This window comes from Colobus angolensis, unplaced genomic scaffold (assembly GCF_000951035.1).
Source record: "Colobus angolensis palliatus isolate OR3802 unplaced genomic scaffold, Cang.pa_1.0 Scaffold344, whole genome shotgun sequence".
NCBI classification, from domain to species: Eukaryota; Metazoa; Chordata; class Mammalia; order Primates; family Cercopithecidae; genus Colobus; species Colobus angolensis.
In genome coordinates this window covers 1265018-1283622 of record NW_012116755.1, presented here as the reverse complement: position 1 = coordinate 1283622, position 18605 = coordinate 1265018, and the positions used below count along the sequence as shown (strand labels likewise).

General features: G+C 41.4%; 1 protein-coding gene across 1 annotated transcript in view; it reads right to left on the bottom strand.

The window, feature by feature from the left end:
• Positions 1–8813: 8813 nt before the first annotated feature.
• The window catches only part of KIF15 (kinesin family member 15), a 105019-nt gene continuing 95227 nt past the window's right edge, over positions 8814–18605 (bottom strand). The window contains 5 exon segments of the mRNA XM_011952691.1: positions 8814–9402; positions 9751–9882; positions 10141–10306; positions 13450–13487; positions 13953–14025. Coding sequence (XP_011808081.1) covers positions 9340–9402; positions 9751–9882; positions 10141–10306; positions 13450–13487; positions 13953–14025 — 472 coding nt within the window. The 3' untranslated portion in view covers positions 8814–9339.

Genomic DNA, 18605 nt, shown 5'->3' with positions numbered 1-18605 from the left:
ACACGTCTACCAGGCCTCCTCCGCTCCACCCTCCAGCCTGAGAACGCCGTACCGAGAGATTCTTCGGCAGAGGGCGCTGGGTACCTTTAGACCCAGAAAGACGCCAGAGCCCCGGATGGGGACAAGCGCATCACAGAAAACCAAAAAATGCGGATCCGCGGTGAGAGGAAGATAGTAATCCATAATCAAGCCACGCAGAATCAACATGACTTCTAATCTCCTATTGCACTTACATATGTTTAAAATGTTTACGGCTGGGCGTGGTGGCTCACGCCTGTAATTTCAGCGCTTTGGGAGGCCTAGGCAGGCGGATCACCTGAGGTTGGGAGTTCGAGACCAGCCTGACCAACATGGAGAAACTCCGTCTCTACTAAAAATACAAAATTAGCCAGGCGTGGTGGCGCATGCCTGTGATCCCAACTACTCGGGAGGCTGAGGCAGGAGAAGCGCTTGAACCCAGGAGGTGGTAGTTGTGGTGAGCCCAGATCGTGCCATTGCATTCCAGCCTGGGCAACAAGAGTGAACTCCGTCTCAAAAATAAAAATAAAATGTTCCCATTTAAAAACTACATTTCCTTGAAAATAAAGTGTTGTTGAAATGTATAAAGTGCTATTGCCACTCTCCAGGAAAATCAATGTTAATAGAGCATCTTTCTATGTCTATTTAGTTATATATAGTTAAAATGTTTTTAAAAATTATAGAATGTATATGCATTTTTTAAACAAAAATGATTTCACAGTTGAACATACTGATGAGCAGCATTCTTTTTGTATCTTCTGTTTAGCAACTTTTTATGGAAGTCCTTCCACACTGTGCTGCTTCTCTCACAGGGTGGTTTTGTGGCTCAAATAAAAGCAGGGATAAGGCCGAGCGTGGTGGCTCACGCCTGTAATCCCAGCACTTTGGGAGGCCGAGGTGGGTGATTATGAGGTCAGGAGTTGAAGACCAGCCTGGTCAAGATGGTGAAACTCCATCTCTACTAAAAGTACAAAAAGGCCGGGCGCGGTGGCTCAAGCCTGTTATCCCAGCACTTTGGGAGGCAGACGGGCGGATCACGAGGTCAGGAGATCGAGACCATCCTGGCTAACACGGTGAAACCCCGTCTCTACTAAAAAATACAAAAAACTAGCTGGGCGAGGTGGCGGGCGCCTCTAGTCCCAGCTACTCAGGAGGCTGAGGCAGGAGAATGGCGTGAACCCGGGAGGCGGAGCTTGCAGTGAGCTGAGATCCGGCCACTGCACTCCAGCCTGGGCACAGAGCAAGACTCTGTCTCAAAAAAAAAAAAAAAAAAAGTAAAAAAAAAAAAGTAGCTGGGCATGGTGGCAGGCACCTGTAATCCCAGCTACTCGGGAAGCTGAGGCAGATAATTGCTTGAACCCGGGAGGTGGAGGTTGCAGTGAGCCGAAATTGCTCACTGCACCACTCCATTGAGTAAAGAGCTGCTCAAGACTAAAAAAAAAAAAAAAAAAAAAAGCATGGGTAATTTCAGTAACGCCGATATAGTACAAACTGTCCCATTTTGCAGATGAGGAAATTGAGGCTCAGAGGTCTCACTGCACCACTCCATTGAGTAAAGAGCTGCTCAAAGATGATACCCTCTGAAAGCTCTTATGAGGAAATCAAGAGGTGTTGCATTGATCAACTCTGCATGCATTAAAGAATGTAAAGCAAATTTTCTTAGAACAAATGATGCCTCTACTAGCACTAAAGGTTAAGCATCTCAGAGCCACCTCCTTTGTAAAGCCGTCTCTGCCACTCCCCTACCTTCATGTCAGTCCTATGGTTGTTCTTCTGGCTGTCTGTCTCTCTGGTAGCCTGCAAGCTCCTTGAGGGCAGGGACTATATCGTTGTTAATCTCCAGATCCCCAGCCCTGGTGATGATGGGCTGAAGTGATGCCATCCTCAGACACTGCTGAGAAGTGATTTCTGCCTCTTAGAAACTCCTGTGTACACACATCACCTAGGGATCTTGCTAAGATGAGGATTCTGCTTAGGTCTAGAGCTAGACTGAATTTTGTTTGTTTTTAGAGGGAGACAGAGTCTCTTGTCACCGAGGCTAGGGTGCAATGGTGTAATCATGGCTCACTTCAGCCTTGAGCTGCCAGGCTCAAGTCATCCTCTCCGCTCAGCCTCCTGAGTAACTAAGACTACAGGCAGGTACTGTCAAACCCAGATAATTTTTTCTGTTTTTTGACAGGGTCTTGCTCTGCCAGGCTGGAGTACAGTGGTGGATCATAGCTCACTGCAGCCTTAACCTGCTGGGCTCAAGCAATTCTCCCACTTCAGCCTCCTGAGTAGCAGGGACTATGGGTGCATCATGCCTGGCTAATTTTTGTATTTTTTTGTATAGACAGGATTTTGACATGTTGCCCAGGCTGGTCTTGAATCCCTGAGTTCAAGTGATCCACCTACCTTGGCCTCCCAAAGTGCTGGGATTACTGGTGTGCGCCACTGCACTCCAGCCCCCAGCTTCAAAAATTAGATTCTGGCCCTCAAACCCCACAACAGGACCTAATTAACCTCGCCTTCAAGATGTACAATAATAGAGTAGATAGAGGCAGCCAAGTAGCAATGTATTGCTGAGTTGCAATTACTTGCCTGCACTGTGAGAGAAACCCCAGCCACATCTCCAGCACACAAGAACTTCAAAACGTCTGAACAGCAGTGGCCAGGCATTCCTTCAGGAGCTTGCTTCAAGTGCTGGAAATCTGGCCACTGGGCCAAGAAATGCCCACAGCCCGGGATTCCTCCTAAGCCATGTCCCAACTGTGCGGAACCCCACTGGAAGTCGGACTGTCCAACTTGCCCGGCAGTTGGACAGTCCCAGAGCCCCTGGAACTCTGGCCCAAGGCTCTCGGACTGACTCCTCAGATCTTCTCAGCTTAGCAGCTGAAGACTGATGCTGCCCAATCGCCTTAGAGGACCCCTGGACCATCACAGACACCGAGCTTCAGGTAACCCTTACAGCAGAGGGTAAGTGCATCCCCTTCACTTGGTGCAGCGAGACCTCTGAGCCTCAATTTCCTCATCTGCAAAATGGGACAGTTTGTACTATATCGGCGTTACTGAAATTACCCGTGCTTTTTTTTTTTTTTTTTTTTTTTTTTTTTGAGACAGTCTTACTCTGTCACCCAAGCTGGAAGGCAGTGATGCAATTTCGGCTCACTGCAACCTCCACCTCCCGGGTTCAAGCAATTATCTGCCTCAGCTTCCCGAGTACTCAATATAGAGGCTACCAACTCCACATTACCTTCTTTCCAAGGGCCTGTTTCCCTTGCCTCCGTAACTGTTGTGGGTATTGACGGCCAGGCTTCTAAACCTCTTAAAACTCCCCAACTCTGGTGCCAACTTGGTCAACATTCTTTAATGCACTCCTTTTTAGTTATCCTCACCTGCCCAGTTCTCTTATTAGGCCGAAACATCTTAACCAAATTATCTGCTTCCCTGATTATTCCTGGACTACAGCCACATCTCATTGCCACCCTTCTTCCCAACCCAAAGCCTCCTTTGTGTCTTCCTCTCGTATCCCCCCACCTTAACCCACAAGTATGGGACACCTCCACTCCCTCTCTGGCAACCGATCACATGCCCATTACTATCCCATTAAAATATAATCATCCTTACCCTGCTCAATGCCAGTATCCTATCCCACAACAGGCTTTAAGGGGATTAAAGCTTGTTATCACTTGCCTGCTACACAGCATGGGCCTCTAAAACCTATAATCTCTCCTTACAATTCGCCCATTTTACCTGTTCAAAAAGAGGACAAATCTTACAGGTTAGTTCAGGCTCTGCGCCTTATCAACCAAATTGTTTTGCGTATCCACTCTGTGGTGCCCAACCCGTACACTCTTTTGTCCTCAATACCTTCCTCCACAACCCACTATTCCGTTCTTGATCTTAAAGATGCTTTTTTCACTATTCCTCTACACCCCTCGTCCCAGCCTCTCTTTGCTTTTGCCTGGACTGACCCTGACACCCATCAGTCCCAGCAGCTTATCTGGGCTGTACTGCCGCAAGGCTTCAGGGACAGCCCTCATTACTTCAGCCAAGCTCTTTCTCGTGATTTACTTTCTTTCCACCCCTCCGTTTCTCACCTTATTCGATATATTGATGACCTTCTACTTTGTAGCCTCTCCTTCTCAACAAGACACCCTCCTGCTCCTTCAACATTTATTCTCCAAGGGATATCAGGTATCTCCCTCCAAAGCTCTAATTTCTTCTCCATCCATTACCTACCTCAACATAATTCTTCATAAAAACATACATGCTCTCCCTGCCGATCATATCCGACTGATCTCTCAAACCCCAACCCCCTCTACAAAACAACAACACCTCTCCTTCCTGGCCATGGTTGGATACTTTCACCTTTAGATACCTGGTCTTGCCATCCTAACAAAACCATTATATAAACTCACAAAAGGAAACCTAGCTGACCCCATAGATCCTAAATCCTTTCCCCATTCCTCTTTCCGTTCCTTGAAGACAGCTTTAGAGACTGCTCCCACACTAGTTCTCCCTGACTCATCCCAACCCTTTTCATTACACACAGCCAAAGTGCAGGGCTGTGCAGTCGGAATTCTTACATGAGGACCAGGACCACGCCCTGTACCCTTTTTGTCCAAACAACTTGATCTTACTGTTTTAGGCTGGCCATGATGTCTCTGTGCAGTGGCTGCCACTGACCTAATACTTTTAGAGGCCCTAAAAATCACAAACTATGCTCAACTCTCTACAGTTCTCATCACTTCCAAAATCTCTTTTCTTCCTCCCACCTGATGCATATACTTTCTGCTCCCCAGCTCCTTCAGCTATAGTCACTCTTTGTTGAGTCTCCCACAATTACCATTTTTCCTGGCCTGGACCTCCCACGTTTTTCTGGATACCACACCTGACCCCCACGACTATATCTCTCTGATCCACCTGGCATTCACTCCATTTCCCCATATTTCCTTCTTTCCTGTTCTTCATCCTGATCACACTTGGTTTATTGATGGCAGTTCCATCAGGCCTAATCGCCACTCACCAGCAAAGGCAGGCTATGCTATAGTATCTTCCACATCTATCATTGAGGCTACCGCTCTGCCCCCTCCACTACCTCTCAGCAAGCCGAACTCATTGCTTTAACTCGGGCTCTCACTCTTGCAAAAGGACTACGTGTCAGTATTTATACTGACTGTAAATATGCCTTCCATATCCTGCACCACCATGCTGTTATACGGGCAGGAAGAGGTTTCCTCACTACGCAAGGGTCCTCCATCATTAATGCCTCCTTAATGAAAACTCTTCTCAAGGCCACTTTACTTTCAAAGGAAGCTGGAGTCATATACTGCAAGGCTGACCAAAAGGCATCAGATCCCATCACTTAGGGCAACGCTTATGCTAAACAAGCAGCTAGCATTCCAACTTCTGTCCCTCATGGCCAGTTTTTCTCCTTCTCATCAGTCACTCCCACCTACTCTCCCACTGAAACTTCCACCTATCTATCAATCTCTTCCCACACCAGACAAATGGTTCTTGGACCAAGAAAAATATTTCCTTCAAAAGCCTCACAGGCCCATTCTATTGTACTGTCATTTCATAACCTCTTCCATGTAGGTTACAAGCCGCTAGCCCACCTCTTAGCACCTCTCATTTCCTTTCCATCGTGGAAATCTATCCTTAAGGAAATCACTTCTCAGTGTTCCATCTGCCATTCTACTACTCCGCAGGGATTGTTCAGGCCCCCTCCCTTCCCTACACATCAAGCTTGGGGATTTTCCCCACCCAGGATGGGCAGATTGACTTTACTCACATGCCTTGAGTCAGGAAACTAAAATACCTCTTGGTCTGGGTAGACACTTTCACTGGATGGGTAGAGGCCTTTCCCACAGGGTCTGAGAAGGCCACTGCAGTCATTTCTTCCCTTTTGTCAGACATAATTCCTCGGCTTGGCCTTCCTACCTCTATACAATCTGATAACGGACCACCCTTTATTAGTCAAATCACCCAAGCAGTTTCTCAGGCTCTTGGTATTCAGTGAAACCTTCATATCCCTTACTATCCTCAATCTTCAGGAAAGGTACAATGGACTAATGGTCTTTTAAAAACACACCTCACCAAGCTCAGCCTCCAACTTAAAAAAAGGACTCTGCCAAAAATAGAGCCCAAAAACTCACCAACCAAGCAAGCAATTACACTGAACCCCCTTGGACACTCTCTAATTGGATGTCCTGGGTCCTCCCGATTCTTAGTCCTTTAATATCTGTTTTTCTTCTTCTCTTATTTGGACCTTGTGTCTTTCGTTTAGTTTCTCAATTCATACAAAACTGCATCCAGGCCATCACCAACAATTCTATACGACAAATGCTCCTTCTAACAACCCCACAATATCACCCCTTAACCCAAAATCTTTCTTCAGTTGAATCTCTCCCCCTGTAGGTTCCCACGCCACCCCTAATCCCTCTTGAAGCAGCCCTGAGAAACATTGCCCATCATCTCTCCATACCACCCCCAAAATTTTTCGCCACTCCAACACTTCACCACTAGTTTGTTTTGCTTTTCTTATTAATACAAGAAGACAGGAATGTCAGGCCTGTGAGCCCAAGTTAAGCCGTCATGTTTCCTGTGACCTGCACATATACATCCAGATGGCCTGAAGCAACTGAAGATCCACAAAAGTTAAAATAGCCTTAACTGATGACATTCCACCATTGTGATTTGTTTCTGCCCCGCCCTAACTGATGGATGTACTTTGTAATCTCCCCCACCCTTAAGAAGGTTCTTTGTAATCTCCCCCACGTTTAAGAAGGTTCTTTGTAGTTCTCCCCACCCTTGAGAATGTACTTTGTGAGATCCACCCACTGCCAGCAAAACATTTCTCCTAACTGCATCACCTATACCAAAACCTATAAGAACTAATGATAATCCCACCACCCTTTGCTGACTCTCTTTTGAATCTCAACCCGCCTGCACCCAGGTGAAATAAACAGTCTTGTTTCTCACACAAAGCCTGTTTGGTGGTCTCTTCACACTGACGCGTGTGACACTTTCCTTGCAATGAGTGATGTTCTGGGTTGAATTGTGTCCCTGAAAAAGATATGTTGAAGTCTTAACCCCTGATACCTGTGATGTGACTTTATTTGGAAATAGGATCACTGCAGATGTAATCAAATTAAGATGAGATCCTTAGAGTAGGCCCTAATCCAATATGACTAGTGTCTTTCTCAGAAGAGACAGAGGCACAAGAAAGAACACCAAAGATTCCTGACAAAATCAGAAGCTAAGAGAAAGGCATGGAACAGACTCTCCCCTATGGCTCTGAGAGAATGTGGCCCTACTCACACCTTAATTTTGGACTACTGGCCTCCAGAACTGTCAGAAAATAGAGTTCTATTGTTTTAAGCCACCCAGTTTGTAGTCATTTGTTATAGCAGCCCTAGAGCTAATACAGGTGATCAGAGCCAAACCTCTTCATTATCAGCTTCAATATTCCACCTTCTTCTACCTCTGAGGCAGTTGCAGTGTCTGCTCGCTACCTTATATTTAATACTACATTAAAGTTCCTTTTTCATTTTTGGCCCATACTGATTTACTATTTATTATTCCTTGAGAGTTCAACTATGCATTACAATTTTTTCCTACAGTTTTATTAAAATGCACTCAATTGAATGTATAGTTCCTTTTTTGTTTGTTTGTTTTTTGTTTGAGATGGAGCCTCACTCTGTTGCCCAGGCTGGAGTGTAGTGGTGCAATCTTGATTCAATGAAACCTCTGCCTCCCGGGTTCAAGTGATTCTTGTGCCTCAGCCTCATGAGTGGCTGGGATTACAGGCACACACCATCACACACAGCTAATTTTTATATTTTTAGTAGAGATGGGGTTTTGCCATGTTGGCCAGGCTGGTCTTGAACTCCTGGCCTCAAGTGATCCACCTGCCTTGACCTCCCAAAGTGCTGGGATTACAGGTGTGAGTCACCACACCCAGCTGTATAGTTCATTTTTTAGTAAATATAGAGTTGTGCAGCCATCATCACAAAGCAATTTTAAAACATTTCCACCACCTCAAAAAGTTCCCTGTGCCCAGTCATTCCCACTCCCATCCTAGCTCCAAGCAGCCAATGATTTACTTTCTATCTCTATAATTTTGCCTTTTCTGGACCTGCCATATAAATAAAAACATACAATATGTGGTCTTTTGGGTTTGGTTTCTTAGCATTTTTTTGAGATTCATCATGTTGTAGCATGTTCCTTTTTTACTGCCAAGTAATATTCCGTAATATGGAAAAATGTTCAATAGCATTAATAATTAGGAAAATGCAAGTGATATAACTACACACCACTAGGATGGCTGCAGTAAAAAAACCTGACGATAACAAGTGTTGGTGAAAATGTGGAGAAACTGGAATACACTGTTGGTAGAAATGTAAAATGGTATACCTAAATGGTAAATTTGTAAAACAGGCAAGGTCTTAAAAAGTAAAGACATGCTTTTCAGATAACCCAATAATTCTACTCCTAGGCATGTGCTCAAGAGATGTGAAACATATGTCCACACCATGACTTATACATGAACGTTTATAGCTCCATTATTTATAATAGTCCTAAACTGGAAACAATTCAAGTATCCATCAACTGGTGAATGGATAGTGTAGCATATCCATAAAATGGAATACTTGTCTCAATAAAAAAGAAAGAAGGCCCGATACATAGAAGTTTCTTGAGGGCAAGATTTTATTTGCTTTGTTCACTGATGATTAGTGCCTGGCATATTGTAGGTGTTCATTAAGTATGTGTTCAATGAACAACAGAATGAACAATGTAAGTCACTTTAATTATTATCTTAAAAAATGGCTTTATTTACAGTCATGGAAAATGCTCAAGAAAATACCTAAAGTAAGAATACAAAAATAATCTATATTAACAAGTTTGCTTCTTGTACCTGCTACTAAGTCTCAGTCATTAAACTCACTGCAGGTGTTGGAACCGCCATATATTGTTAGAACTTCCGTAAGAATCAAAGGAGATTATGGCATAATCTAAGAAGAAAATGATCTGGCTAACGTCCACTGTAAACCTTAGCTACAGGCTTTTATTTTTACAAAGACAAAAGGTTTTCTCTTACAGTTGATTCAAAGCCTTGAAGTGGGCCACTTATTAGCAGACTGCTGACTGATGCATGGTGTATATGGATGCAGAATGTTCATCAGAAACTTGAGGTTCAGCCACCACCACCTTATACACATTTAATAATTAAGGTCCGTTAATACAGCTCTCCTAAGTGGCCAAGAGTAGGTCTTACTTATAAAAGAGAAGAAACATCTTCAAACAAGGTGATGCCTAGGTAGTTGACCGGAATCCTCATGATTCACTTCTTTTCTTTTCTTTTAAAAATACATTTTCAGCACGCAACTTTTCTGTCTCCTAAGTAATTTTAAAAAAACAAAAAGAAAAAAAATAAGGCTCTAATTATTACAGGAAGTGTGTTTTTTGTTTTTGTTTTTTCGGCATTCATTAAGTGTATATTTCAAATTAAGACCGGAATTTTCCATGTGCAAACTAAACATTTAACAAGAATCTGCTGTCTATGAAAATGTAACTGATTGAATTAGGCTCAGAATAGCAAACGATGAACACTTTTTTTTTTGTGAATTCAGGAAGCTCCCTGAAGTAAGAAGTTAACTGATTCAATAATTAAGTTTTAATTTGGTTTTAATAAAATAATCATTTTTAAACCAGACATAATTTATTCAGAATAATTTTTAGGTTTACCTCAGCAAGCCTGACATTTTCCTTCTTTAGTCGCACTACGTACTGAATCTTCTGATGCAGGTTTTGGTGACCTACCAACTTTCCATTTTCCTCAGCAAGACACTCCACCTGCTTCCTTAACATTTCCATCTCCTGCAGGTAATCAAATCCAAGGAGGGAAAAATTAGAAGTAGGTCTTAATTTTTCTTTTAAAGTTACATTATTTCTTGCCTTCCAGGAGCACAGGAAGTCAGAGAGTCCAGAATCCCAACTTTCATGGCCTCACAACTCTTCATACAATAAAGCAACTCTGAACTAAGGACACCCAATCACAGAAGTGAGTTTTACGCCAATTAGTTCTATTCATTTGAGTGTTCTAAGTATCATGAAAAAACCAACACACTAGCACACCTGGGATGTTCTCTCCCTTTCTTCATACATTTCTTCCAGCTTCGATCTCAGTTGTTCTTTTTCCTGGAATGCTTTAGACTCCAAAGTTCTGGTTCGTTCAACTTCGTCAGTCATTCTAAGGCATTCCATCTCTTTGTTGTAAAGGGCACTTTGGACTTCTTCTAGGCTGTAAGAATAGGTATCACTTTATAGTATTTGAAAGAAACATAATCATAAAACAGTGCTCCAGTTAGGTATGTGTCCTTCAAGGCCAGAATTTTGATTTGAAAGTATTACTAATCTTTAGCCCTCCTCTGCTGATGGCAAAAGAAGACAGTAAGTGCTACATATCAGATATGCTTTTTTTGGTTTTGTTTTACCCAAGACTTTCATTTTGGAAAACTCCTCAAAGCATTTTCTAAACAATAAAAATTTAGAATAAAATTGTTTAGGTTCAGCCCACTTGGGGCAAATGTAATTTAAGTATTATTATAATCTGTATGGTTTATTCAGTATCCCCTATCTTGATCATTTCTGATTTCAGAAACTGGTCCTCAGACAGTGGGACGCGAATCATTTCTTCAAGGATGTGTTGTTTAGAATTTATACACTTCATATACATTTCACTGACTTTATAAAATGGTCTGAATCCTGTAAGTTTTCCAAAACAAATGCCTTCCCCCCCGCACCCCCTGCCTTAGGGACAGGGTCTCACTCTGCTGCCCAGGCTAGAGTACGCTGGCACCGTCATAGCTCACTGCAGCCTCCAACTCCTGGGCTCAAGCAATCTTCCTGCTCCAGCCTTTGGAGTATCTAGGACTACTGGCATGCACCACTGTGCTTGGCTAATGTTTTAAAATTATCCGTAGAGATGGAGTCTTGCTATGTTGCCCAGGCTGGTCTCAAACTCATGGCCTCAAGCAATCCTCTTCTCCTTGGTCTCCCAAAATGCTGGGACTGCAGGTGTGAACCACTGTGCCAGGCCTGTTTTTTATTTTATAATGCTCATGAAATGTAATGTTGACTGTTGAAATGATGTATTATTACACCATTCAAGGCCAGCTAATTTCTAGCTGTTGATTACTGAAATGATATAATACACAAAATTTAATACACCAAAGCCAGCTAATTTCTAGCTGTTGATTGCTAAGATAATATAATACACAAAATTTAATACACTAAGGCCCAGCTAATTTCTAGGCAAGTTGTTTTTGGACTACATTCTGTGGATCTCAGAAGGACAGTGTGGGGAGAAGGGCACTGATGCTCTCCTAATTCATTGTTGGCTTTGTATTGGTTCCCCATTACTTTTTAAAGCATCTTCACAAATATATGGATAACATAACGTTTAAAATTGCTGTCGTAGGCTGGGATTGATAAAACAGTGCATGCCGTTTGCTGAAGCGTGCTTCACTTGCCCGCAGTGAAGTCTGGCTTGCTGTATGTTCCAGAGACAGCATATCATGAAGACTCTTGGTTACTAGACTATGAAATAAATTATACAAGTTAAATAGTTTTTACTCTTTTTGCTAGAAGACCTCGAATAGATATTAGTTCTAAAATAGCTGTAATTCAACTAACTAGCTGGATTCTCAAAAATCCTGTAAATAATCTGGGTTTCTGACTTAAGCTTTACCACTAATTAGCTAGGCGCTGGACTTTGAATGGCTCATACACAGCTGAAAAGGCTGTTTTCCTATGTATACTCTGATTCTATGAAGCAAATGACTCAATGATTGGGTAACAGATCTTTCATAAATTGGGTGGTCTTTGTCAGCTGATCATTAAAAAGAATTTTTTATGGTAAATCACCATGTAATTTTTGACATATTTACTTGCATAAAGTTCAAATAATTGGAAGATAGTACCCTATCAAAACTCCTTCCACTGCCATTTACTTAACTATGTGAACAAGATTTCTCAGCATTTAAATCTATAAAAGCAGAAAATAGGAATAGAGTTGATGCTGAATCCTGTCTCATTTGAGTACAACAGAAAAATGAGCTGACTGAAGAAAAAGCATTAGGTTAAAATACATTAAGAGATGCATTTCCACTAAAATTTCCCCTACGTATAATAATTATTTATAAAAATTTCCAGTAAATTTAGGGCACACTGATTAGTAATTGTAATGTGAACTCAATTGGAAATATAACAAAGTCATATGATTAAAATAAATTTTTACAAATTACTTTCAATTTGTGTGTGTGTATGTATGTACATACATATATTTTATTGTTAAGTAGTATGATGGCGTTATCAATAAAAAAATTTTCCAGAAAATATATTAAATCAATATAAAATCCTGCAGGGTGTAGAAAGGAAATTCAGTTACAAAGGAAAAACATAAAATTTTAGACTTAGAAATTTGTTCATGTATTTTTTAAACAGATAGAAAGCAGCAAATTAGTTAAATACGTTTAAAAGAATGGCAAGAGCTTTATTTTCTTTTCTCTTTTTAAAAAAATTTATTTAAAAAAATATTTTAGAAATAGAGACAGGGTTTCACCATGTTGTCCATGAGAGGCTGATCTCAAACTCCTAAGCTCAAGCGATCCACCTGCCTCAGCCTCCCAAAGGGCGTGAGCTACTGCACCCAGCCAACAGCTTTATTTTCCAATGTCACTATATTGTATATTCCAGAATGTCTATTCTTTGTAACAATTTAAACTTATAATGAAAAATTTTAGATATAAAGTCAACTTCAAAAATATGTAAGAGGGTATATGATGTCTCAAAATCTATCAGTATAATAAGCAAAAATGTTTGAAGATCTCTATCCCTATTGAGGAATATCTACCCAGAAAAAGCCCAATAGCTCTCTAATGTTTTGTTTGTGTTAATGTCAACCAGCTTACTTAGTTTGAATTTTACAGAAAATATAGTACACCCTGTTCATCAAAGACTGAAGCCATTTATAAGGCTACATAAATTAATATGAAAACTGAATAAATTAAACTCATGGCTTTAGAAAACATAAAGAGACCCAAGGTCTAGACCAGAAGAAATCAGAGTATTGATCTTTGGGTCTCAGAGGGCCTCAGGTTTTAAATCAGGGAATCCAGAAGCAGAAGTGAAAAGGGACACCTGGTAGTTATATTGTTCTCATTGTCCATGAGGAAAAGACCTATCAATTCCTCAAGGAAAGCTAAGCTTTTCCTGCTATTTATTTTTTTAAGATTTCTTTTGAAGTGGCTTCACATTAGAAATCCCTTTATTCACTTATTACTGCAGAAGGAAAGAAGTTACCTACCTTGTGGTATATCATTCCTTTAGAGGAGAATAAGGAAAAGATGATCAATAATTTGAATTACAAAATAGTACACTTACTCTGCTTTCATTTTCAGCATTTCTTCAACTATTTTACTCTATAAGAAGATACAAAAAAAGAAAATAAAAAGATGACTTAGATTCTTAAATAACATTGCTTTAAAAAGATAGAAAGGAACCAGCCTATTCTCCTTCATGTGAATAAAATCAAACCAATATCCGTTTTCACAATCCCAGCTACACATACATAAAGGAAGTACCTATTTCCAAGACTTCAAGCACTATGCCCTCTAAGGCTTCAAACAGGCCTTGGTACTTGCTTCTAAATGGAGAATTATATGTGTGTATGCTGAGCAGCAGGCTTGCTATCTAGGCATGAAGACAAATTCTTAATTCTCAGCTGTGTCTAAATACTGATGGTAAATATCATGCTAAACAGTGGGAATACAGAAAAGGCAGGAATTTCAATAGTAAAATGATTTCTAAAATATATAACCATAAATACTAACTATAAAAGCATTGCTCAGATAAGAAGAAACTATCATATATAAAAAAAAACTTACTTTTGCAAGTCTTTCTTTGATACTTTCTTCTTGTTCATTCTTCAGCTGTTGATTATCTGGATGATTCTGATCACTACATAGATTAACAGGGGTGGGGAGGAGGCACAGGAAAACACTGCTAAGTATATTCAAGTATCAATTTCAAATTCAAATCTATTATATGCAGCAATGCCAAGGTGTGCAAAAAAAGGCTAACTCTATTGTGATTGGGTCAAGTCAATACAGTTGATAAATGTGATTGACACATGGGGATGAAATAAGGCACTTCCCCAGAACTCAGGATTCCTCCCAGTACAAAAGCAAGATGAGCAGAGGTGGGAAATATAAACAAGGATTGACTGAAAGTAAAATACAGTAGAAACTTAGTTGAAAGTGGTAACATCTGAAGACTGAATGTGAACAAAAGGGGGCTGAAAGAAAGGGCCACGAGGCTGGTATGAATGTGATCAGCTGGGAGGGGGGCACATTTCGGGTAGGGAAGGTCGCTCTGGCCTCAGGCTGGTGGAGCCCTTGACTCTGGTTTTGCTCAGGTTCCATAGTCGGTTGACATTTTCTGATAACCACTCTGCCTTTCCATGTCTGTGGACACCAGGGCCAGATGTCCCAAGCACCAGATATGTCTTCGTGAAAAAGGAATGTTCCAATATATAAAGTAAGGAAATCATATTCTAGATAATACATCTATCTCTGTGAGCCTGACCAGGTGAGGATTATAAGTGAAGTTTCTGTGTGCAGCCCCTGAACCAGAGAGACATCCCATCCCTCCCTCCCACCCTCCTTCCTGAATGGTGTAGGCTTCTCTAGGAATCTCTCTCTCATTGGTGAGTAAAAGACTATTTCTTGAAAGAAAACAGAAGCTACAGTGAGGTTTCTTTCCCTTAACAAATCTGGTAGCCTAGACACAAATGGTAATGAATCCTCAATGAAGAATTCACCCCAAATCATTAAGGAAAGATGTGTTTTCTGTCCACTAATCCAAGGATTGGCAAATGTCTTCTGTCAAGAACCAGACAGTAAATATTTTAGGCTTTGGGAGTCATGTGGTCTCTGCCACAGCTATTCAACTTGGCTACTATAGTGCAAAAGCAGCCACAACAATATTAAAATGACAAGGTGTGACTGTCTCAATAAAACTTTATTTACAAAACAGGTTGAGAGCTGAATTTGGCCCCTGAGCTATAGTTTGCCCTTTCTCTAATTTTTCACAAAGAAGGCTCTGAGTAGCTCTTTTTATATATAAGGGACATGAAGCTATGAAATGAAAAACTTTTTTTTTTTTTTTTTTTTGAGACGGTGTCCTACTCTGTCCCAGGCTGGAGTGCATGTTGGCCTGGCATGTTGGCCAGGCTGGTCTCAAACTCCCGACCTCCAATGATCTGCCTGCTTCAGCCTCTCAAAGTGCTGGGATTACAGGCATGAGCCACTACACCTAGTGAAAAACACTTTTTAGGCCAGGCGCAGTGGCTCACGCCTGTAATCCCAGCACTTTGGGAGGCCAAGGCAGGCAGATCACGAGGTCAGGAGATTGAGACCATCCTGGCTAACACAGTGAAACCCCGTCTCTACTAAACATACGAAATATTAGCCAGGCATGGTGGTGGGCGCCTGTAGTCTCAACTACTCGGGAGGCTGAGGCAGGAGAATGGCGTGAACCTGGGAGGCGGAGGTTGCAGTGAGCCGAGATCGCGCCACTACACTCCAGCCTGGGCGACAGAGTGAGGCTTCGTCTCAAAAAAAAAAAAATTTTTTTTTAAAAAGACATTTATTGAACATCATGATCAGACCTATGACATTTGGCAATCAACAGGATGAGTGCAAAGGAAAAAAAAACATACACATTAAAACTCTTTGTTAAGACTGCTTTACACTTTCCACAGAACAGAAACTAAAATAACCTGTTATACAATTAGTCACAAATACGGTCCTTGAGTTTTTTACCCATACACCTGAGTATTGTCTAAAACATATCTTCTTTGTAGCAGGTGGGCCCTGCTACCAACTGTGCTTGGCTGAGTTCACAAATCTGTTGTAACCTGTAGTTTCCCTGTCACTTCTATGGCTCTCCTCTCCTGCTAAGCTTTGTTTCCTGGCATTAATTAAAACCTTCTGCCACTGCCATAGCTATTGCTGCTACTGGAACTGCCTGTCAACGTAAAAAGAAACTCACAAAGACAGGCTCTTTAGAACAGGCTTATCTAGGAATAGTAGAGGGATTGCAATTGCAGGGTATGCAAGCTATGACGGGCCACTGGTGCATCCAGGGGAGCTGGGGAAAGGGAAAGCTTTTAAAGACAAAGAGAAATCCATGAACTAAAGCTCACAGGTCACAGAAGCTCACTGCAGGAGTTGGTATTTGTTCATTGGTGGAGCTAGCTGTTGCTGAGTAACTGTCCTGGTGCCGGCGGCTTGTCTGAACTACTGCAGGCCTGAAAAATTCCTGTGATAAGCTCTGTTGCAGGGTGAGTGTAGAAGTGGGGCATGTGGGACCTGCAGGAATTTCTTGTGATAAGGTATATTATAGGCATGTGCAGTGAGAACTTCTTTATGGCTTCCTGACTCCACTTTGTTAGGGTTTTGACATAAATCACTCCATTTTGGTACTGGCAACTTTCACATGCCTTAGCCACCTTGATTTGATAGTTTGGCAACATAGTAGCCTCAGCCACCACAGGGGCCAGAGTTTCTGCCTCCAAAGTTTCTTCTCTTCATGGGGTCAAAATTGAAGATTGGTTGTTGTAATTACCAAAATTGTTGTAGTTCCCACCATCTCCAAAACTGCTTCCATCATTACTAAATCCATTATAGCCATCTCTCCTGCCTGCATATCCACCAATATGGCCCCCTCCAAAGCTACCATTACCAGTGAAATTTTTCCTTCATGACCAAAGTTGTCACTCCCACCAAAACCATCTCCATGACCACCACCAAAGTTTCCAGAACCACTCTGATCTCTCTGGCTGGCTGAAGTACTAACCATTTCTTTCTTCAACATGGTTTTCCATACTTCATGGTAGTGGCTATGTACTTTACGGTATTTCTGAGAGACAATCTTATCCAGAGTCATGGCTGTCCTCAAAGGTAAAAAAAGTAAAGCTCCTCTCTTTTTTACAGTTAACCAGGCACCTGGTCTTTGAGAATCTTTTCTTGACATCCCTCTTTGGTTTCACAACTCTTTTATCTGCCTTGTGTGGCCTTGATTTATGGCTGCATCCACCTCCTCCACAGTGCCATCTGTGACAAACCAAATGCTTGGTGTTCGGGTCTCTCATTGCCATATAGCCCATGAGCTTTCCTCACTACTCAGAATGGCTCCCCAGACGCTTATTGGTTGTTTCAAAGCTCAGTCATCTGATGCAGAGCTTCTGTAGCTATTTGGGCTATTTAAGAGACTCTGACTTAGACATGTTGGTAGTGGGAAGACTTGAACGACGCATCCTTAATGGCATCCATGGGCAAAAGTAGTAAGCTCATGATGTATCTCTGAAATATGGTATTTTAAATTTTCATTTTACAAATGATCCGGAAATGTTCTATGTTCTATGCTCACAGTAGCTCTTGATAAAAGACAGCATACTAATATAAAGCTTTTCTTTAATATAATTGGACATATGTGGAGCATATGAAAGCTAGGTGAGCAGACTGTGGACTACCTGCATCAGAATCACCTACAAAGGGAGGCAGTTGCTTATTAAAATGCAGAATTCTGGGCTTCGCTCCAGCCCTACTGAATAAGATCTCTGATGCTCACTAAAATTTGAAGAGAATCATTTAAGAAGAGATTTTAGCATAGCCACCATTACCATCCTCAAATCTCTACTGCCTCATTTAGGTTTTGAACAATGCGTATCAGGGATGTTTCTGGACAGGGCCAGGGAGCTGCAGCAGTGCACAAGCTTCTCTGTCACAGACGTTCTGGCAACAGCGTGGACAGCAGTCAGTGGAATTCAGTAAGGGCTTCTATCTCGGAGATCCCACTTTGATTCAATTCAACTTCTTGCATAATTTTACAGGCCACTATCATCTCCAAACCCTCACTCAGAAAGTTGTAATAGGCAGAATCGTAATTCTACCTTGTGTACTTAATACCTGACTTTCATTGACTGATGCCTGCTACCAAGCACTGTAACTGGCACTTTATACATGTAATTTTTAATCTTTAAAACTCCTCGTGAGAAAATTATCATTTTCCTCATTTTACTGGTAAGGAAAGTGAAATACTAAGAGGGTAAAAAATATGTCAAAAATCGTACGACTTTTAAGTCAAAGACAAGATATAAGTCTGGATATGGCTGCCCCAACACTATGCAAATATACCGGCAAATGCAACTACAAAACTGCCTTACCTGAAGCCAAAACACACTCAGAGAGATATCTAAACCCAAGCGAATGCTCCTCTATAAAATGCTAAGGATATCCTTCTTGTCCTGGCCAGGAGCTTTTCCTGGACCATGAGTTACGAAGCAAAACCAACTAGTAGGGAATTCTCCCTTTCTCTGCAAGGCTTCTTGAACCTTGTCGATATTATTTATTCCTTAAAAAATTTTTTTTCAAAATATAAGTAGTTTGGTTTAAGTATTTCACGTTTTTTTTTTTTTTTTTTTACTAGGCAAAGAACTTTATTAACCTTTGTTTCAAACTTGATTCCCAGGCTTG